Source organism: Euprymna scolopes, chromosome 5 (assembly GCF_053919585.1).
Source record: "Euprymna scolopes isolate OS-2025 chromosome 5, ASM5391958v1, whole genome shotgun sequence".
Classification (NCBI taxonomy): Eukaryota; Metazoa; Mollusca; class Cephalopoda; order Sepiida; family Sepiolidae; genus Euprymna; species Euprymna scolopes.
This window is the reverse complement of record NC_136486.1, coordinates 43384559-43406469: the sequence shown is the minus strand read 5'-3', so window position 1 is coordinate 43406469 and position 21911 is coordinate 43384559. Positions and strand designations below refer to the sequence as shown.

The 21911-nt window shown below is 33.6% G+C and overlaps 1 protein-coding gene across 1 annotated transcript in view; it reads right to left on the bottom strand.

Moving 5' to 3' along the window:
* The window catches only part of LOC145276804 (conserved oligomeric Golgi complex subunit 1-like), a 425717-nt gene that overhangs the window by 186691 nt on the left and 217115 nt on the right, over positions 1–21911 (bottom strand). The window contains exons 19-22 of the mRNA XM_080128123.1: positions 21158–21250; positions 16840–16938; positions 12355–12447; positions 3950–4043 (exon numbers count right to left, since the gene is read on the bottom strand). Of these exons, the coding sequence (XP_079984249.1) occupies positions 3950–4043; positions 12355–12447; positions 16840–16938; positions 21158–21250 (379 nt within the window). The remainder of the gene's footprint in view (positions 1–3949; positions 4044–12354; positions 12448–16839; positions 16939–21157; positions 21251–21911) is intronic.

The following is a 21911-nucleotide window of genomic DNA, read 5'->3' as shown; positions in this document are numbered from 1 at the left end:
ATAACAAGTCTTAGAAAGATTAAAACAGACAGAAATGACAGTAAATAGAGAGAAATGTGAAAAAATATATTATCTAGGATATAAAATGAGGTATGTGTCCTGATGAAAAGCTAACCCATAAAAGCATGAAAATGGAAAACCCCACAAACAAGAATTAATTAGAATCCTTCCTGGGATTAATTAATTTCTACAGCAGATATCGTCCTAAGTATAGTGAACTAATTGAACCATTTGCTGAAATACATTTAAAAAAAAAAAAAACGTAGAATATAGATAGATACAGAAACAAAATTAGGTTCTCAAAAAAAAAAAAATTTTTAAGCTTTGACAAGGAAACTGGTAATAAAATTTTTCAACCCTAAAAATCATTACTTTAACAACAGATACAAGTGTGGTATCTCTAGAAGGAGATCCAATCATGCACCAGTTTAATGTCTAGAAAGCTCTCATCAGCAGAATGCAATTATTCTAATATAGAAAAGGAAGCATTAGCCATAATTCAGAACAGTGCTTTTCAACCTTTTTGCTGGAGCAGAACCACATGGAAACATTTCACTGGTTGAAAAGCACTGGTTTAGAATATGAAGAAGGCACAGAATTTTATGTTAGGCAAAAATTTCCTCTTAAAATCAGACCACAAGCCCTTGGAATTTTTATTCAATCCAAAGAAGGAGGTACCCAGAGTAACATTGTCAAGGATTTTAAGGTGAGCCATTAAAATCATGGCCTTTGATTTTGACAACAAATTTGTTAAAAAAAAAAACACCATCCCGCATGTAGATGAATCATCCAGGTTAAGATTTCAGAGTGAAAATGGAGAAGAACATGAAAATTTGAGGGATAAGATGAGCACCAATGATACGAACATTTGGATATTTCTTTTCTTCAAGTATTTTCCATTATATGTCACTATTTTTTATTTTCTTTCTTGAATTTGAAGCTAACTAATTTTTATCAACTGACTGCCCAGACCCAAATAAAAACGTTAACTACAGTAAATAACAATACAAATAATGTTATACATATTTGTGAAAGAAACAAAGTTGTCTTTTGAATCTGCACTGAAAGGATAAATAAAAAGATTTTAGATTTCCTCAGCTTCAGCAGGAAGATGGTAGAAAAGGTCAGAAAGGAACCAAAAGATTCAAAATTCATCTACAAAGTAACATCAAAAGATGCATAATCGAACATCTAATCCAGTGAGATCAGAATTATTAGCAATGAAAATGATGTCATGCCGCCTCATTTCTTCCCTGAGAGCCTCACCTGCCATACCCTGGAAGATCCCAAGCCTGGCCATGAAAGAGCTTCATTGACCACACAGGGTTCTACAGACAAATTTATCTTTAGTTAATCTTTGACAACAAAATATTTTTGTTTACTAGCCAAACCCATGTGAGTTTTGGAATATGATATCTTTGTTTCATGACAAGTACATACATCATAAAGATTTTTTTTTTTTTTTAAATACATGTAATTCTAAATATGCTCCGAATTTTGTGTTAAGACTTGAAGGCATAAACATTAAAATTTCTTCAGATGTTTTTCTAAAAAAACTTTCGTTAAAAAAAAAGAGCATATTGTTCTATTAAGCCTTTTATTGTTTAAATAATTTGACTTTGCCTATTTTATTTAAAAAAAAAAATTAAGATTGAAAAGACATTTTTCACTCAGTAATGAGCTTTGGAAGATCATCAGTGAAAGAAACACAATCGCCAGAAGATAAGCATTTTATTATTTTGAGTCATTACTTGGAAAAATCACTTACAAATGCGATGCTTTCACTCACAATCTACTGCTAGATCTATAGCTGATGTGTGGACTGTAATATCACATAAGATTAGTGAATTTCTCAATGAAGGCTTCGTTTCTAGAGCAATAGCTCTTCATATATCAAAGGCTTTTAATAGGGTATGATATGGCATAGGGTATTACAAGATTGCCTGCTAGGAATAGCTGGAAATGTCTTCTCAATTATTAAATCCTTTCTCTCTGATAGTAGTCATCAATAGCCAGAAATCAGAAGCTCAAAGTATCAATGTTGGCATCCTTCAGGATTCAATCCTGGGCCCAACTCTCTTCCTGATTATTTATCAATGATCTCCCAAATCACATTCTTAGATCATTCGTAGACATTTATGCTGATAACACCACAATTTACAAAGGCCAGCAATGACCAATATCTTTCCGATTTTCTCTCTTCTGATCTTGAGCATATGGTGCAATGGAGAAAGAAGTTGGTTGGCTAATTATCATTACCAACAGTTTCCCCAACTCTCCATCTATGCCTAAATCTAAACACAGATTCTATGAACACAGCTTCTTTCCTAAAACTGCCCACCTGTGGAACACTGTTTGGTTGGCCTGCTTCCCAATCGACTAAAGTATGGTAATCTTCAAGTCTAATGTAAACAAGTTCTTGTTGAATCGTCTGTTCAAATAATCAAATTGTACCAACTTACACCATTACCCCCTTACATTCATTAACCCTTATCCTCAAGTAGTCTTCAGACCTTGATAAATCGTGACTCCCTTGTAAAAAAAAAAAAAAAATGCCAAACTTAACTTGACATCTGGTCTATGAGAATATCTGACTACAATCTATTTGTATGGAACATGGTAGAATAATATATTAACAGATTCATACGCAACATGAAAGACAAGCTAAAGGTCAGGATTACCAGAGTCTTTGGGAGCCTAAGTCAAGAGACAGTAATAAAGACATGTGACCAGTTGTGAGATTGCCCTACAACAAGTCCTGAAGACAAACTGAACTAAGTTTGATGAATAAATCTAAAAAAACAGGGAACACCTGTCATTACTAACTAGCAAAGCATTGCCGTTGTCAAATTAGGGAAAATTCTATCAGGCATTTTTACATAGTGTGATGATGGATAAAACTGAAACCTGATCAGTTAAGGTTGTGAATATACGTTGCTTGGAGAGAAATGATACAAGAATGATATGATGGATGTGTAATATGAATCTTAAATATATGCTTAGATCTGGTGACCTCAGAGGTGGATTCAATGTGAACATTATAGGGACATGTATGCTAAAATACTATTATGGTATGTGCCTTGCAGAATTGTCTGACGTATTCCCTGTTTTCTTTGTTTCAACTTGCTTGACATTAATTTACTGTTCAGGTACCTTGTTGTAATGCATCTTCATTTTTCAGTAGTTTTGTTTCAAGAACTGCAGACTTGTGCAATTATGTTCCTACTGACTGTTTTCCTCCTTTCTATAAGCTTGGACCTTTCCAAAAGAAGGTCAATAGGCATTTATTTTTTTTTAGATAATCATCTTTTGCTCTTTTTAGTTCTTTACATCAAGTGATTTCATGCCTTGTCTGGAGCAATTTTCAACAGGAGACTTTGTTGGTATGTCCATGTTGAAAGAACTGATGATAATGATTGGATAGATGCATAACAGTTAAGATAATCAATTAGCAAACCAAGGAAAACACGGGCAAAAAATGATAAAGAAGAATTTTCAAAAAAAAGCACAATAAAGACCTGGTAAAAAGATAGATTACATTGGAAGTCAATTATTAAAAGCTGTAAACCATATGCCAGCATATAAAACAAACATTAAACTATATGCTTGGTAACTTGTTTCCCTTATTTTGTCTTTTGGTCCTCATTCTAGGAATGGTTTTTCTGAAACAGGAGAAAGAATTTCCGTTTTCAGCATCAGAATCTATCCATCTAACACTTCTCATTGGCTAATTTTTTACCTTAAAATAGTATTTTTTTTTTATTTTCTTACATCAAGTGGTTTCATACCTTGTTTGGAGCGATTTACATTAAAAAAAATATTATGATGAAAATAATCTTGCAAACAAATATTGTCTGCATCCCTTTAGGACCTGAAATAAAAATTTCTAAATTATGTATAAAATGAAAATGAAAATTAAGATTAAATTTTTAAACATCAAAAAACTTACCGTTAAAGAAGATATAATGTGTGAGCCTTTTTGATTCAAGATAGCTTGACGAATCTGTGTGATGACCATGGATGATGTATAATTGGTCCAAATTCTGGAAAAAAAAAGAATTGTATTATGAGAAAATAAAAACTGCTTTACACTCATATTGATAGGAAATTTATGACAGTAAATGCAGGACACATCAAAGGCGTCAAGAATCAAAGGTCGGAAAAGGTTGGATGATTTTTGATATTTTTATTTCTGGTAACATCAATAAATGTATAATATAAATAGATTTTATTGCATCAAGGAAAATCCAAACAAAAAAGCATAAAGAAAAATATTCAAATAAGGATATATATATATATATATATATATATAGTATTCAGAGACCCACCCGAAAAAAGAAACAACATTCTCGGTCTAATGAGGTGGGTCTCTCTAAATTGAGATTCCACTGAAACATGTATGCACATATGTAACCAATAATGTTTGTGTAATAAACATGCTATATACTTGCTCTGTCCTCCATTGAACACTCTTTAATAAATATTGCATGTCGTGTCAGGCTACTTTTAGATTTGCAGATTAGACCACAAATATGGCACCTTAGTGTTGCCGGATGTGTTGTAAAAACTTCCTCATAACACTGTCATTCCTGTCTTTAATTGTGTGATTTCAGATGATTTACAAAACCAGCTTTTGACAAAAGGTATTAGTGCACTTCAATTCTTGTTGTGATTTCTGACATTATATTTTCGTCCTCCTTTCTTAAAACATGTTTTAAGACAAGATCTACATGCTGCTATTCAAAAATCTTACAACTTTCTCTGATGGTTTTTCTCCACAGTGGTCAATCTTTTGCTTGGGCTTCCCAGTTATGTACATCCATCTCAAGTATTTTCAACTTGTTTTTTTAGAGAATCCTTAAACCTTGCTTGGTTTATCTTGTGATCTTTTACCCCTATGTTTCTCGCCATAAAACAGTTTTTTGTCCTTCATCCAAACCAAGTGTCCAGTCCAGCGCATCTAATTTTCATTGATTTTCATTTCTGTACTAGAACTATTTGAACATTCAAGAACTACAGTGTCAGGTGTTAGAGTCCTCCAGTTAATATTAAGTATTCTCCAAATACAACTTTGGTGAAACCTTTCCAATAACTTGAGATGGCTTCTATATGTTGTCCAAGTCTCTGACCCATATAGCAGCATAGCCATAATGCATGCTTCAGAAACACTAAGCCTCGTTTTTAATGTGATTTCCCGATTTCACCACACATGTTTCTCCAGTTTGCCAAAAGCAGAACTGGTTTTAGCTATTCTGTGATTTATCTTAGCATCAAGCGTACAGTCCTTACTTAGCATACTACCCAAATAAACAAAATTGTGAGCTTTAACCTCTTACCATCAACCAAGATGTTTGGTTCAACATATGGCATTTATATAGGAGAATACATAACATATGTTTTCCTGAGGCTGATGGTAAGTTCAAAAGCTTTACAAGCCTCTGATAACTTGTCCATAATCATCTGTGTGTCTGCTTCTAAATATGAAACAAGGTTTGCATCATCTGCAGATAAAAGTTCAAGACTGAAAAGTTTTTGACTTTGCATTGTGATGTCTAAGGTTAAAAAGTTTACCTGATGTACAAAGCAGAAACTTCACCTCAATATCGCAATTGTTAAACGCATGCACCAGCATCACAGCAAAATACATGGAAAATAATGTAGGATCAAGTATATCACCTTGTTTCACACCGTTTTCAACTGAAATTGGATCAGATAAAGATCCATTAAAGTTCACTCAGTCTTTCATATTATGGTGTAGCTGCTGAAGCAACTCCACAAAACTGATAGGACAGCCTAGTTTCCTAAGAATTTTCCAGAATGCATTGCGATTCATGGTATCAAAAGCTAAAAATGCATGCATGCATACACACACACACATATATATATATATATATATATATATTGAGAAGTCAATGCACTAGGATAAGTGCACTCTGGCCTTCAATAAATGCTAGAGCAACCCCATCTGGTAGGGCGTGCCACAGGCGATTAGCAGTAAACTCAGAGAGAAGATAAAGATTGGGAAGGTGAACCTCCAAGTATTGAATGAATAATACATCAGCCTGATAACAACAAAGCTATTGTCAAACTGAAGAATTCTAAAATCTAACTATATATATATATAAGCGAGATAAGACACTGATAGAATTCAGATGAAAATCCTTGATAAATGCAAAAGTACATGTTATTTCTGTTGCATTTTGCTCGTAAACACCAATTTCATGAATTTCTTTTTTATTAATAATTAATTTTCTATCTCATAGTTTTTTGTCATTTTTGGATATGTTAGTATTTCGCCATGATGATTGAGTAGGTATCATTTGTTTTACGTGAAATTCAATATTTCGTTCATTCAAATAATATAAAAACACCAATTGCTTGCTTCCTTTTTGAATTCGGCCTTTTTATCTTAAACATTTGGCCTTGAAAAACAATCATAGTTTGGCAACTGTGTATCTTGGCCTGTGTCATACATAAGTGCCAAACCTTCTATAACTTACTATTTTTAGGTTATCATTTTTATTATTATTTCAAATATGGTTTAAGTAGAGATAATTTCTTTGGAAGAAATGCCAAAATCATTTCACTCTAAAGAATTTATGTGACTGAAATAGGAATCAACGCAGCAATCCGGCAAATTCTTCTTTTTTGTTTTTCATTTAATAACAAAAATTATCAGCATTACCCTGTTTCCTAAAGTTTTTAAATGCATTTCTTTTTCATTTGAACAAAATTGCAATAAATTTGATGTATTCCGGTTAGATAAATTGTTTAAAATTTTTTTTAAATGAAGACTGATATTAATTTTGATTGTTTGGATTATCGTTCTCATAGAATCTTTTCCGACCCTTAGATTTTGCTGACAATTATCCAAAAGCAAGACCATACGAATATACATACGGTAATGTAATATTTTACCCTGAGAAAATTGTGGGATTTGAGCCCCGGGGCGTTTTAGGGGTAAAAAAACACCTGTTTTAAGGCTCATTTTTATTTTTCTTCAAAAATTAATTCAAATGAATGCATCGGTTGTCATGAAACAGTGTCGTTTGGTTGTTTTACCCTGATGTTTAACATCAGACCAGAGATTTAAATCGGGAAAATAGCCAAAATTAATCGGGAGGACCATATAGTTTTTGGTTTGTTATAATTATTAATAATATATATAAATAAAACAGTATATGTATGTTTGTTTGTGTGTCTGTGTGTAAATATTGAGTCGATAAACTCTTAAACTACTGGTCACATAACACTGAAATTAACAGGAAATAGTAATTATACACCAAGCATAGTTTATAATGTTTGGATGGATGAATATTGCGTATAAATATATATCGGCAAGTTGAAATGCAAAATGTTCATTTCAACTTGCCGACATATTTTTGCTTATTTCTGCACATGCCCCAATTCAATTCATTTCTTCAAGTCATTTAATATTAAATCTTTCTTACCTATCTCTTATAGCTACTAGGAGACGCAGACTGAGCACTAAATGTTTTGGTTTCAATTCTAGCTGATGATAACAAAGTCATTTTTAATCTTTAACGCAAGCTATTATACAGGGCTCTACATTGTAAGTGAAACAGTCGCATATTTGAGTGATTTTTCAAAGTGGCGACTAGAAATAATGAAACACTTATCTTTTGGCAATTGTATTTCTTTCACCGACAATCTTCCTACTGAGTGAAAAATATCTTTTCAACTTTTTTTTTTAATAAAACGAACAAAGTTAAATTATTTAAACAATAGAAGTTTCATAGAACAATATACTCTTCTTTTTTTTTTTTAATGAAGGCTGTTTAAAAAAATATCTGAAGAAATATGAACGTTTATACCTTCAAGTATTAACATAAAATTTGTTGTATAAATTACACTTATTAAAAAGCACAAAAAATCTTTATGATGTACATACTCGTCGGAGAACGAAGATGTCATATTCTAAAAATCATGTGGGTTTGGCTAGTAACTTTTCTATTTGGCTAGTTAACGAAAATATTTAGTTGTCAAAGGTCAACTAAAGATAAATTTGTCCATAGAGCCTTGTTATATAAAAAATAATTTTATAAAATCAACAGTAGGTTCTCTACAGTGCAATGTAAACTACAATGTATTGTGAACCAAGTCACTGCGGGGAGGTATGTGAAACTTCCTCATGGTAAATCGTGGTGAGTCCTCAACTAGAGCGGGCAATCAATCAATTTGATTGAAAAATGGGTGATTTCACTGATTTCGATGACAATAAAATATGGGAGAGTGAAACATTTATTGAATCCTCATTCAATCCTGGGCAACCTCAGGTTTCCCTGCTAGTATATATAAACTAAGATAAATGATATTTTTGTTTATACATCATTTAACAATCTGCGAATATAGAAAAAACTTTACATAAATACTTTTGACTTGGAAAATTGCATGATTCTAACCTTAACTGCCATAGAATATTGCTGGTCATAATGAATATGGAATTGGCAAACAATTTTAGTGTGAAATTAAATATTCAAACAGAACCCCCAGACACATGCACATCTCATTACCCCACTAGTCTACATCACAAAAAGGGTGGAGGTTTTTAAAGTAAATATAGACATCCCCCCCTCACCTACTCAAACTAACCCAACAGCTCCATCCCCTGATCAGCTCATGTGTTGAGTCTACTCAGATTTACGTCAGAAAAGCAGTAATCATTTATGACAGGCAGCCAAAAAGAAGTTGATCAAAATATTTACTCACTTTGTATGAGTTTTTATAAAACAAATATCAGCTTCAATTTAAGAAAACACTGAAATAATAATAAGAAAGCCTCTTGCATATATGTAAACTAGTCGTGTAAAATTAATTCTTCGAACAGAAAAGTTTTGCACCACTTTTATCTTCCCATCACAAAGATCAGAATCAAGAAATAATGATACTAAACCTTATTTACAGAATCCTTATTCCACTTTGATCAAAATCCATCACATGATTTCGATTCTAGAAAATCTCTAAAATTTAAGACTTAAGTCCGCAAGGTTCCATGATATAATGAATAACAATTTTATAATAAGCAATGTATTTACGATAATTATATTTTACAGTAATCACTCCAGACATGGCATGAAGCTACTTGATGTAAGAAGCTAAAAAATTTACTTAAAGGTCACAGACTTGCTAACGATAAGTGTTAGATGGTTAGATTAAGATCCAGAAAACAGCAATTCTTCCCTCTTTGTCAGAAACATTGCTCATGGAATTTGAGAACCAAAAGACAAAATAAGGGAAGCGAGAGTTACGAGGCTATCAAAAGTAAACCCAAGGTCCACTTTTTACTTGCCTTCAACTAACTCTTTTTCTCTCACTCTACTATGTTTGAGCAACGACAATTGTTATTCCCTATTTGGACACCAAGAGGTGCAACTGTGACTACCATCTTGCAAGAGCTTTGCCACTGTCACAGACCTTGGACAAACAACACCAGCATCCTTCCGCCTGTGTTGGTGGGATGAATCAGTCAAAGATAACAACAACAAGGCTCCGCCAGTACCAAAAGAAGACCTACACACAGGCTCTGAATGCCTCCAGGTCCAAGCAAAGGTTGCATAAACACAGAACAACTTGCACAAGTGGGGCTATGTACAGGACGCTCAGTGTCCCTATGGCGCTGACATGCAGACTCTCACACACATCCTTACAGACTGTCCCCTAAGCTAGGCATGTACCGATGTGAACCTGAGGGATGCCTCAGACACTGCCCAATGATGGATCTAGAGATGGAGTAAAATGATATAATGATGATGACTCTACTGTTGCAGAAAAATCATTGATACTTATCAGAAACATTCTGATACAAAACCTATCTAAGATCACTGCCAGGCACCTAAGGTACCTTTGTGAGAAATTTCATAAAAATCAGCCCAGCTGTTTTAAAGTCCATAGGGAACGAACTCACATACAGACACACATACACAAAGTTTCTTTTATACAATAGTAGAGAAAGATATCTTGGTGACTTTTGTTTTGTTATCTAATTATTTTGTAAAAAAAAAAGAAGCTTGTTTCAATACTTGATGCTAATTGATTAAAGAGCAGATAATAATGTGCAATGAATGTGTATACAATAAACAAACACTCATACACAGACATGCTGGAAGTTACATAATTATATATTTACTTTTTAAAAATTCCAGGCAAAAAAACTTAGTAGAACTGCACACTATAATTTCCCTTTAATTGCTATAAGTGAGTAAGGAAAAATGTTTCCATTCTAATAGTCTTCTTAAGTAGAATAAGTATTTTCAGATCCGTCAAGTCCAAAGTGGCTGAGCAGCAGCTTGGTTCCCACCAATTTTGGCAAATAGCAAACAGGATCCTGAACAGAACATGTGTTCTATCCCAACTATCATCAATAGACCTGAGGTAATCTCGTCAGCATCTGACAAAGCTAAAATCTTTGCAAAGAACTTTGCAGCTAATTCTACTCTCTGCGACCAAGGCCGCAAACCCTCCATATTTTCTCCTGTATCAGAAAACACACTATGCGACATACAGATATCTGTGCATGATGTTGCTAAGATAATCAAAAACCTCGATTCCAGTAAAGCAACCGGCCCTGATGGTATTCCAATTATAGTGCTCAAAAAAGCTTCAACCAGAACTAGCTCCCATACTAATAAAGCTGATTAAGTGTTGCCTTAACGAGAATTGCTTTCCAACACCCTGGAAAATCTCATCGTATGCCCTGTATTTAAGAATTCAGGTGATTGATCATATCTCTCTCTAAGTACAGACCAATAAGTCTCTTGTGCATCATGAATAAGTTATTTGAATTTGTGTTGAATAGAGAAGTAGGCAACCACCTCAGCAAAAATAACCTTCTTAGTGACATGCAATATGGTTTCCGCTCTGCTAGATCTACAGCGAATGTGCTTACAGTTATTTCTCATAGGATTAGCGAAACTCTCAACGGAGGCTTCCTTTCTAGGGCAATTGCTCTTGACATATCAAATGCCTTTGATAGGGCATGGCATAAAAGTTTACTTCACAAGATCTCCATCTATGGTATAGCTGGAAATGTCTTTTCCAATTATTAAATCATTTCTCTCGGATAGGTCCATTAGCATAGTGGTTGATGGGCAAATCAGAAGCTCATAGTATTAATGCTGGAGTCTCTCAGGCGTCCATCCTGGGTCCAACTCTCTTCCTGATCTAAATTAATGATCTTCCAAATCACATCCTTAGATCATTCGGAGACATTTTTGCTGATGACACTACCATCTATGGCAGCACATCAAAGGCCATACATTACCAAGTTCTCTATGATTCTCTCTCCTCCAATCTTGAGCATGTGGTTCAATGGGGAAAAAAGTGGCTGGTTACTTTTAATGTACCTAAAATCAAGCTTCTATCTTTACATCACCAACGTTCTGATCCCCATCTGGCATCAATTGAAATGAATGGCTCTCGTCTTTGGGAGGCTCCATGTTTTGACAAGCTTCTGGGCTTGACCTTTACTCCTGATCTAAAATAGCACACATATATCAAATCTGTTGCCAAGGTCGCTAGAAAAATAGTGGGATCCTTCTATCAATCCAGTAGATATCTACTTGTGATGCAATTATCTACCTATATAAAAGCCAGGTACATCCAACGATGGAGTATTGCTGTCACATCTGGGCAGGAGCTGTTAGGAAGACTTTATCCTGCCTTGACAGAGTTCAAAATAGACTTCATAGCCTAGTGAGAGATGCCCTTTTCTCTTCCCTGCAACTTCTTTCTCACAGAAGAGATGTTGTGAGCCTGTCAGTTTTATCATTATTTTCATGGCAAGTGCTTGTCTGAGCTCCAATCTATGGTCCTCCTTCGCGAAACATTCATAAGAAACACTCATCTGGCTGAAAACACTATCAATAATTTCCCCCACTCTTTATTTCTGCCTAAACCTAAACGTAGATTCCATGAACAAGGCTCTTCTTTTTCCCTGCTTTCCAGCTGACTACAATATGGCCGTCTTCAAGTCCAACATAAACAAGTTCTTGATGAGTCGTTACCCTTAAGTAATTCAATTTACCAAATTTACACTTCTAATGATTACCATATTGTCCTTTTGACCACTGTACACTCTTTAACCCTTATCCTTGAGTGGCCTCTGGGCCTTGATTAGTGGTGATTCCCTTGTAAAAAAAAAATACACTTATGCTAATAAAATAGTGGAAAGCAAAACAAAAAATATGCTACTCTGAATCAAGTATTGAGTTGTCGGATGGATTGCTATTTAGATCTGACTTTGAAATTCTGAAAAGATAAATTTATATGGTTAGACAAATTATCAACATTGCAGCAAAATTTGAACAACATTTTTTTGGTTCATGATGAACTCACCTGTAGGAATCCAAATGGCACTGAGATAGAGAGGCTTGCACATCTTTCCAAAGAGAATCTGATGTAGAAGTTTTGTTTTTGTATTCTGACAACCTGCAAAAAAGATGAACATTTCATATTGCAATGAAATTTGACACTATATAAAAATGTTTCATGAAAAGTGTGAACATTTAAAGTTTGTATAATTAGTACTTATGCATCTTTTGATTTCCGTCACGTTGACTTGGGCTCAACCGGCAGCTGATGAGAATCGCCAGAAAAAGCCGAACAAAATAAGACGTCAGAAACATAATTGATAACATTTATTACCAAAAAAAGTATAATAATAATTAGCAAAAAATAACAAAAAAACTTTTTTTTTTATATTTTTATCAATTTTTTTTAACTTTCAAGAATTGTTAGCAAAAAAATATGCGAATGTTTTGTGAAAGTTTATACTTTTTATGTTTTTTATACAATTTTCAAGAAAAGTTTCAGTATTTCTTTCATTTTTTGTAGATTTTTTTGTGGTGACAATTTTGTGTGCCCTCAATTAAATAAATTTAAAAATCATGGATATTTCCATTTTAGACCTGAAAAAAAAATGTTCCAGTATGCAAGAAGGTCCACTGTCTGCATTAAGCAACAGCGCACCTCCAAGAAAAATTATCATTCACATATGCCCTTTTTTTGGGAGAACATTTCCACAAACATGTCTTACACATCAATTCCGAGGCTATTAGATTCCTCTCTTGGCAATAAATTAACATTTGTTCAGGCGTATCTTGGAGTCTGCAGTGTCTGCCATTTTCGTGAATATAAAACGAAAATTTTTCTTTTTCCAATTTAATCAAAAAAGTTGTCTGCTTCTATTTCAAAATTCCAATATTCATTGGCTAATCAAATGCTCAACCAAATGATTTCAAAAATAAAAAGTAAATACCTCTCCCCTTTCATCATCCGACAAAATGACTTAAATATTTATTTAAAAAAAAAAGCAAATAAAAAATCCAATAGTTTTATTTTCCTAGCATGTTAACATTTGATCAGTGCTCGGCTTGTTGCAGTGATTCTCGTCAGTTGCCAGTCAAGCCTGAGCAAACGTTACGGAAATCTTGGTCAATAGATGCATGGGTACCTTATTGTTGAATAATGAGAAGCAGCAAAAATGAGAACTAAAGTAACAAAACACTCGGGCAAGACTAGAGTGAAACAAAAGATAACAACTGTGATATGTTACAGTATTATTGAAATAGAAAACAGAAAAAATGTTAGAAGATAAATATTTGGAACAATAACAGATTTTGGAGCAGCAATTAAATATTTATGCGATCAAATATTTTAAAAGCCAGTTAAATATTTATAATAAACGACTTGGAATTTTATTTCGGCAAAACAATAATATTTACACTTAATCGTAGACAAAAAGATTGACCTGTTTACGTGAAGTGTATAACTAACAAAGAAACAAGGTTATGATATATTCTGTTCCGTCTGCCTGCTTCCCACCTGACTACAACTTGGATGTGTTCAAGTCCAACATTAACAAATTCCTAATGAACCACCCCCTTAAGTAAACACTTCATCAAATCTCCACACTAATGTAATGTATTTGCAATAACCCTTATCCCTGAGTGGCTTCCGGGCCTTGATAAGTGGTGATCACTGTGTAAAAAAAAAAAAATATATATATATATATTCATGTAAACAGACGAGTCAGTTAGTCAGTCAGCGGACTGAGTTCACTTCAGACCACTGAAGATATTAGCAACTAGAAGATGCACAAACTAAGAGAAACATTGGTCAACTGCGAACAAGTTATGGGAAATATATCCTATTATTTTGTGTTTTTTTAGGATGGAGATATATTTGCTATAGTATCCCAAGCAGATGATAACCACCAAATAAGGTATGTGCTTTGTCTCAGTGCCATACAGACAAAAAGATGTTAAATACAGTAGAACCCTGGGATATGGTGGCCCGGGATACAGTTTTTTCAGGTTACGATGTGGAATATGATGCTTTTCCAGCCCCTGGTTATGGTATTTGCCCCACCTTATGGTATTATTTATAATGTTATTTGATTATATACATGTGTACTGTAATATATTTTGATTATATACATGTGTACTGTAATGTATTTTGTTACTAATTTTTAATATGTACTGTATAAACTTTGCTTACAGTGATTTCACCAAGTGTATAATATGTACTGTATAAAATTATGCTATACAGTGATTTCACCAAGTGTATGATATGTACTGTATAAAATTATGCTATACAGTGATTTCACCAAGTGTATAATATGTACTGTATAAAATTATGCTATGCAGTGATTTCACCAAGTGTATAATATGTACTGTATAAAATTATGCTATACAGTGATTTCACCAAGTGTATAATATGTACTGTATAAAATTATGCTATACAGTGATTTCACCAAGTGTATAATATGTACTGTATAAAATTATGCTATACAGTGATTTCACCAAGTGTATAATATGTACTGTATAAAATTATGCTATACAGTGATTTCACCAAGTGTATAATATGTACTGTATAAAATTATGCTATACAGTGATTTCACCAAGTGTATGATATGTACTGTATAAAATTATGCTATACAGTGATTTCACCAAGTGTATAATATGTACTGTATAAAATTATGCTATACAGTGATTTCACCAAGTGTATAATATGTACTGTATAAAATTATGCTATACAGTGATTTCACCAAGTGTATAATATGTACTGTATAAAATTATGCTATACAGTGATTTCACCAAGTGTATAATATGTACTGTATAAAATTATGCTATACAGTGATTTCACCAATTGTATAATATGTACTGTATAAAATTATGTTATACAGTGATTTCACCAATTCCGAAACAGATTAATGGCGTATACCACGGGTCTACTGTATGTTGCGTGCATGTTCCTGTACACAAACTATTGAACTGCAGTATGAATATTTCATGCTGATTGTATTGTGATTTGAAAACTTGTTTATATACATGTTATTTATTGAATACTGTATGCACACACTTGACAGTACAGCCCATGAACAATACAGTTAAGAGAACCATTGATATTATACAATATACACGTGTGTATATATATATATATATATACACATACACGTGTATATATACATACATGTGTATATATACATACATTTTATACAACATAAATGTTATACAATATACATGTGTATATATACACACATGTGTATATATACAATAATAAATAATAATTGACATACATGTGTATATATACATACATGTTATATATGCCGCTATACAATATCATTTTGATTATTCAGATTGCTGCTCACATCTTGGTCATAACTAGTGGATACATGGACTCCTCGGATGGATAAAATGATATGCATATTTGAAGTCTTAAGCAGTTTCTGATCTCATGGATCACTTAAGGGTGGGAGCACATAGATATTCACCACATAGACGGTAGCATAGCAATTTCGAACTACTTTCATTGTCTTCACCAAAAAATGTTATACACATGATTTCAATAGGACATATTTGAAGTTTTAAGAGGGCCACGCCTTCATAGCCTTCTATGATGTCTGAAAGTGACACAATGTTCAATGAGTGAGATCAGAGATGCGCCGCTGTACAAATCATGCTCTCTATCGATCCAAGTTATGACAACAGGGATATTGCCAACACGCTCAAAATGTAAATCCAGGCAGTTCAACGCTTGAGGGCACAACTCAATGAAGTTTACGGCCACGGTTATGGTCTTTGGTGTGGTTTCAAGTGAGAGCCACATCATGCCACCTCACATCTTTGAAGTCAGCTTGAAAGTTAATACTAAAGTGTACCTGGATGTGCTGAAGAGTGTGGTGATCCCCTGGTGCAATCAGGTGGCCACTGGCAAACCCTGGGCTGGCAGCAGGATTCGGCACCAACTCACATCCAAAGAAACCCAGGCTTGGATTTAGAAGGGGTGCTACAACTTCATACCCTTCTCTCACTGGCCCCTCTCCTCCCTCAACCTGTACATGCTGGACTACTTTGTTTAATCATATGTTGAGAACATCACCAACATGACCTCTCACAACACCAAAGCTAGCCTGACCACCACCATCTGCTGAGTATTCACCAAGCTCCCGCCGGCGCTGGTGGAAAAGGTATGCTCCCAGTTCCGGACTCATATTGAGGCTGTAGGCAGCTACATTGAATAGATGTCAGCTCTACTACATAATCAAGTTACCTGAATTGATTTTTTCAATAAAAGTTTTAAAATAAAGCTGTAGTGTTGTTTTCTTCGGGGCGACAATTTTATCGTTTCACCCTGTATTGTCTGTATATTTTGAAAATTCCAGAACAAATTGAAAACAAGATAGCTAAGTTACTTTGTTCACTTTGTATTTTTTGTTCAGTAAACCTTCTTTTCTATCCTTAAGATTTGTTGGAGTTTTTGCCCATGAATTCCTCTGCAAACCGTGATACTGGAATTACAACAAATTTGCATACTTACTTTATTCCCTTCTCTTTGTTATCCATTCCCACGATGCAGGTGTGCAAGTCTGGACAAAGGTCAGTGACTGCTGAGCAAAATCGACCGACCAAAATAACCCTACAAATAAAATGAAAACAATTAGTTTTAACAGACTTTCTACGGCTGTTGATTTAGTGGAAATAATTGACATTTTTATGTTTCTAAATTTTTTAGATGAAGATTGATTATTTCGATTATTCACACTACTGTTCTCATCTTAAGTATTATTCGCATATTTCAATTGATGTGACCTGCAACCGTTCTTCAGATATATTTTATCACACTTGAGAATCTTTCTGTCCAACTCAAGAATCTGCACAGAATTTCAAACAGAACCATTTATTTAATCCATGGCATCATGTGCTCGTTTCATGACCAAGTAGAAGTTTGGAGTAATTCACAATTGTACTTTTCATACTGCCCACACTGAGGATTGAACCTTCAACTTCCAAAAGAGTGTCACTTACAACTGAATTTTACCTAATACTTTATAAGGTGAAATGTTGTGCGAATAACACTCAAGATGAGAACAGTTGTTCGATTAATACAAATAATCCAGTTGACATTTTATCAACGCTTACTTGCATTAGAATAAAAAATTTCTTTGAACTGATAAGTGTTTAATACCAACTCAGTGGCGTAGCAAATTAGGAGTGGGGGAGGAGGTCCGCCCCAGGTGGCACATGGCAGGGGGCAGCATTTTGAGGGGATTAAAATAGAAAATAGAAAAAAATTAAAATAATAAAAACCTAACAAAAAACCTAACAGAAAAAAATTAAAATAATAAAAACCTAACAAAATTTTATACCAAAATGAGTTTTTAAGGTCATAATATGCTTTTGTGTTTTATGTGTGTAATACTGTTTCTAAACAGATTTTAGATCCTTGATTGTGATTCCATGAAAATAAATTTTCTGAGGACTTTCTGGAATTTTAAAGGTTAACAGATTATCAATGGCCAGTTTGGGTGGGGGTGGGGTCTTACAACCGCCCTGGGTGGCAAAAATAGTTTCTACACCACTGTGACAACTCTGCATGTATTTTCATATGTTCAACTTGATTAGCTTCTCAAAAATAAACATACATAAATAAATAAATAAGTGCACAACTCAATTTCAGCAATATGCAGTTATCTACAATATAAAGCTGAATGTGTGTGTGTGTGTGTGTCTGGTCACGAATAGGCTCCTATATGGTTGACTATTATAAAAAACTGATCACATATAATGATAGAAGATGTATCGAGACACAGGAATGGGTATGTTTGATCTGGCATAATGATGATTCATTAAAATGGTAGGGTCTGCGTACGCACCTGGTCTACAAAGTATGGAAATAAAAAATTTTAAAATTAAAAAAAAAACGTTTACAAGGGTTTTTAATATAGATGTACATAATAATACTTTGATAAGTATGTTTTAACTTAAATAGGGATGGTATGATAAAATTGTGGGGTCTGCGTCTGGCCTCCATAGAATGGAAATAGGCACACACTTTAATAAAGACTTTTCATATCTATCTGCACAAGTATACTTTGATAATTATGTTTCAGTTTGAAGAAATATGGTATAATAAAATTATGGAGTGTTCGTTCGTGCCTGACCTCCATAGAATGGAAATATGTCACAAAGTTTAACAAGGTTTTTTTAATATAGATCCACAGAATATTGTGATAAGTGTTTCAGTGTGAACAGGTATGGCATAATAAATTATGAGGTTTATCTATTTTATTTTTACTTTCATCATATTTTGCTTTGGTTTTGATACCCCCAAATTCGAAGCTTTGGTTTTGATACTCCCAAATTCGAAGCTATCTCATTACAACTCTTGGGTACTTTTGCTAGTATATATATATATATATATGCATATAACAATTTTGCCTACTCTTTATTTGTGTCTAAACCTAAATGCCAATTTAATGAACAAAGTTCCTTCCTTGGAACTGCTAACATGTGGAACCTTATACCGATAGACTGATTCTCAATATGGTTATTTTTTAGTTTAATGTAAACAAGTTCTTGTTGAGCCATCCTGTTAAATAATCAAATTCTACCTAATTTCCACAACTTCCAATCATTACAATGGTGTCTCTTACGAATCATCTGACACTCATTAAGCTATAGCCTCAAGTGGCCTTTGGGCCTTGATAAGCGATGATTTTCTTGCAAAATTAAAAAAAGATTTTACTATAGAATTTCCACAGACTTTAAAAAAAAAATCTATTTAGGCTAAAAGTAAATTCTTAGTAAGAAGAAAAATCTGATGCTGTCCAATTTTTTTTATTTCAATTATATATCCTTTCAATCTGCTGTCAGTCATGTCCAACAATGATGCTATCTCTAGCGTGTGGGTGGGGCATTGTGTGGGAGTGATTAAAGTTGTAGCAGCCAATATGTGAGCTACAAATTTGCCTGCAGGTTGCACAAGGGAACTCAGATGTTGGCACACTGACAGTTGCTCATGGATGCTATTGGCGAGCACGCCTTTTATGACATGAGATGGACATCAAAGTTTGAAGAGTGTAGACAAGTAATCAACGACACAAAATGAGAAACTGGCAGTCACCATATGCTGTTGATTCTGTGTCTACAAAATTAGATCTATATAGGCTCTATCACAAATATTGAGCACTCTCCGCTTATAAATAAACAGCTGCACCTATCTAATAACAATTTTGCATGTTGTAACCAGCTGAGCTTATTATTGAATGGTGATAAAACAAAAGCTGTTGAACATTCCTAAATGAAACTTGATGGACAAGTTCAGGCAGAGACTAAAGTTTATTTGTATCTAATATGGTTGGATTGCAGAAAGGATTTTGAATTTTATTAACGATTTCATGAGTGACATTGATTTTTTTTTTTGGGGGGGGGGGAGACCATGTAAAAGAAACCCTGATGTTAGATAGCAACGGAACTGATACATATAAAAGATTTAATTGGTAGAATAAGATGTTGAGAAAAAGAGAAAGGTTTGTTTTATGACATTGTTTTAAGAAATATACATGCAGGCTTTGAACCTACAGATCACATCATGCAAAAAAAAAAAAAAAAAAAAACACGCTATCAACTTACCCACAGTAGCATTTTCACGACCTGTTCTTCTATCATTGTTACTAAGTGATGACACAGAAAAAATGGCTTTACCAATGATAGATAAATTTTTAAAAATGGTTTCGATTATATCCCACACTTATCCACTAAAGTTCTCTAAATTTTAAAGAAAATCTGTTCAGCCATCTATGGATCATTTAATGCCAAATAAAGTAGTCAAATATAATTATATAGGTAAGATAATTATTTATATTCTTAGAATACATTGTCCTTAGAAAACATTACTCATAGAAGGAAATTTCACAATAAGAAGGCATATTAATCTTAGAAAACATTACTCTTAGAAGGTAATTTTACACAAACGATAGAAGCATTACTCTAAGAAAAAATACTTGAAAAAAAAAACATTACTCCCAGAAAATAAACTATTATTTGGCATTGGTAATCATCTTTGTTCTCAACATGATTGACCCTCAGCCACCATCTTCTTGAGAGGAAAATAAAAAGGAAAGATAAGATTTTGATTTTTTAAAGAATCCGATTTAATAATATGGTTGGCGATGAACTTGTAGATACTAGGGCATGACCAACTGATTGATCAGATTAGATCTCTCTGACCTCTGGCTAAGCCAAAATAGAAGAATTCTATCCTAAGACCGGACAGGTTGGCACTCCTCTGCATGGGGTTGCTGTTGGAGAATTCATAGCCCCACTGACTGAGTATAAGATCATACTTTTAAAATGACCAATTAGGTTGTGAGACAAAATGCAACCAAACATGTAGCTCAAGAGCATATCCAATATCCACCAATAAAATGAGTAAAGAATGTAAAGTCACAGGACATTATTAACGCTTAGGCTATGCGACTGTTAATTTTTTAACACCTAGTTTGTGTCTTCAGGAACTATGGAATGCTTATTTGCCCAAACTGCATTAATCAATCAATGAAACCCATGCTTGAAACCCATGTTTGAATGTTTGTATTGTTTTTTGATAAAAAAAATTCTTTTTCAGAGACTCTAGACTTGATTTTATGCAAGGTGTAGAAAAATACTATCGTAGCTTAAGGGTTAAGAAACTCACAACCTGTCTGGGGATTGTTTGATTATTTGTAGAATTTATATTACCAGATATGGTTAAATTCAAAAAAGGATTGTGATTATATTAATGATTTAATGGGTGTCATTTTTTTGGATAGGGGAGGGGGGGTCACCTTCTATAATTACAAAAACATTTTTCTTACTTGTTTATAGTGATTTCATTGGTGGTTTTGTCTTGGATTTCATCAAGGGATTTTTTCCACAGCTTCATCTGTTCATTAATATAGTCCAATATACTGCAGAAATAAGATAAAGAAATATAATTGAAATTTCACATTTTCTTTAAATTGCAAACAGTTTTCAATGAAATTCTAGGCATGTGATAGTGGTTAAGAACACAAACTGATAATCTGAATTTACTAAGTTCAAAAACAGTTTGTTCCACAGGAACACTTTCACTTATGGATGTCGGCAACCTTCACAGTGTTTCTTCTGTAAGTACCCAATATCTTTCTACAAAGAATTTGACTATTATTCTGATCTTGCTTTTATTTCATAACATTTCAGCCAATTAACTATTTGACCTTCTTCAGGCGCAGCTTTTCGAATTCGGGAATCTTTATGTCAAACTCAAGAAGCTGTGTGAAATTCCAAACTGAACACTTTGTTCCTATGGCATAACTGTTAAAGGCGTTGATTAACAATCAGTTTTACATAAAACTCTCTGGTAATTTTGATGTTCAATCTTTACAACAGGTGATAATAATTAAGAATAATTTTACTTGGTTATGGCTGACAGAATGAGAACAATCTACCCCATGGATTGAATAAAGAGTCTAGTTTGAAATTCTATATCTTCCAGAATTTAATATAAAGATTCCAAAGTTTTAAAATAATAAATGGTATTGAAGATGGCCGTAGGTTAAATCAGCCAAAATGTGAAACAGGGCTCTATGG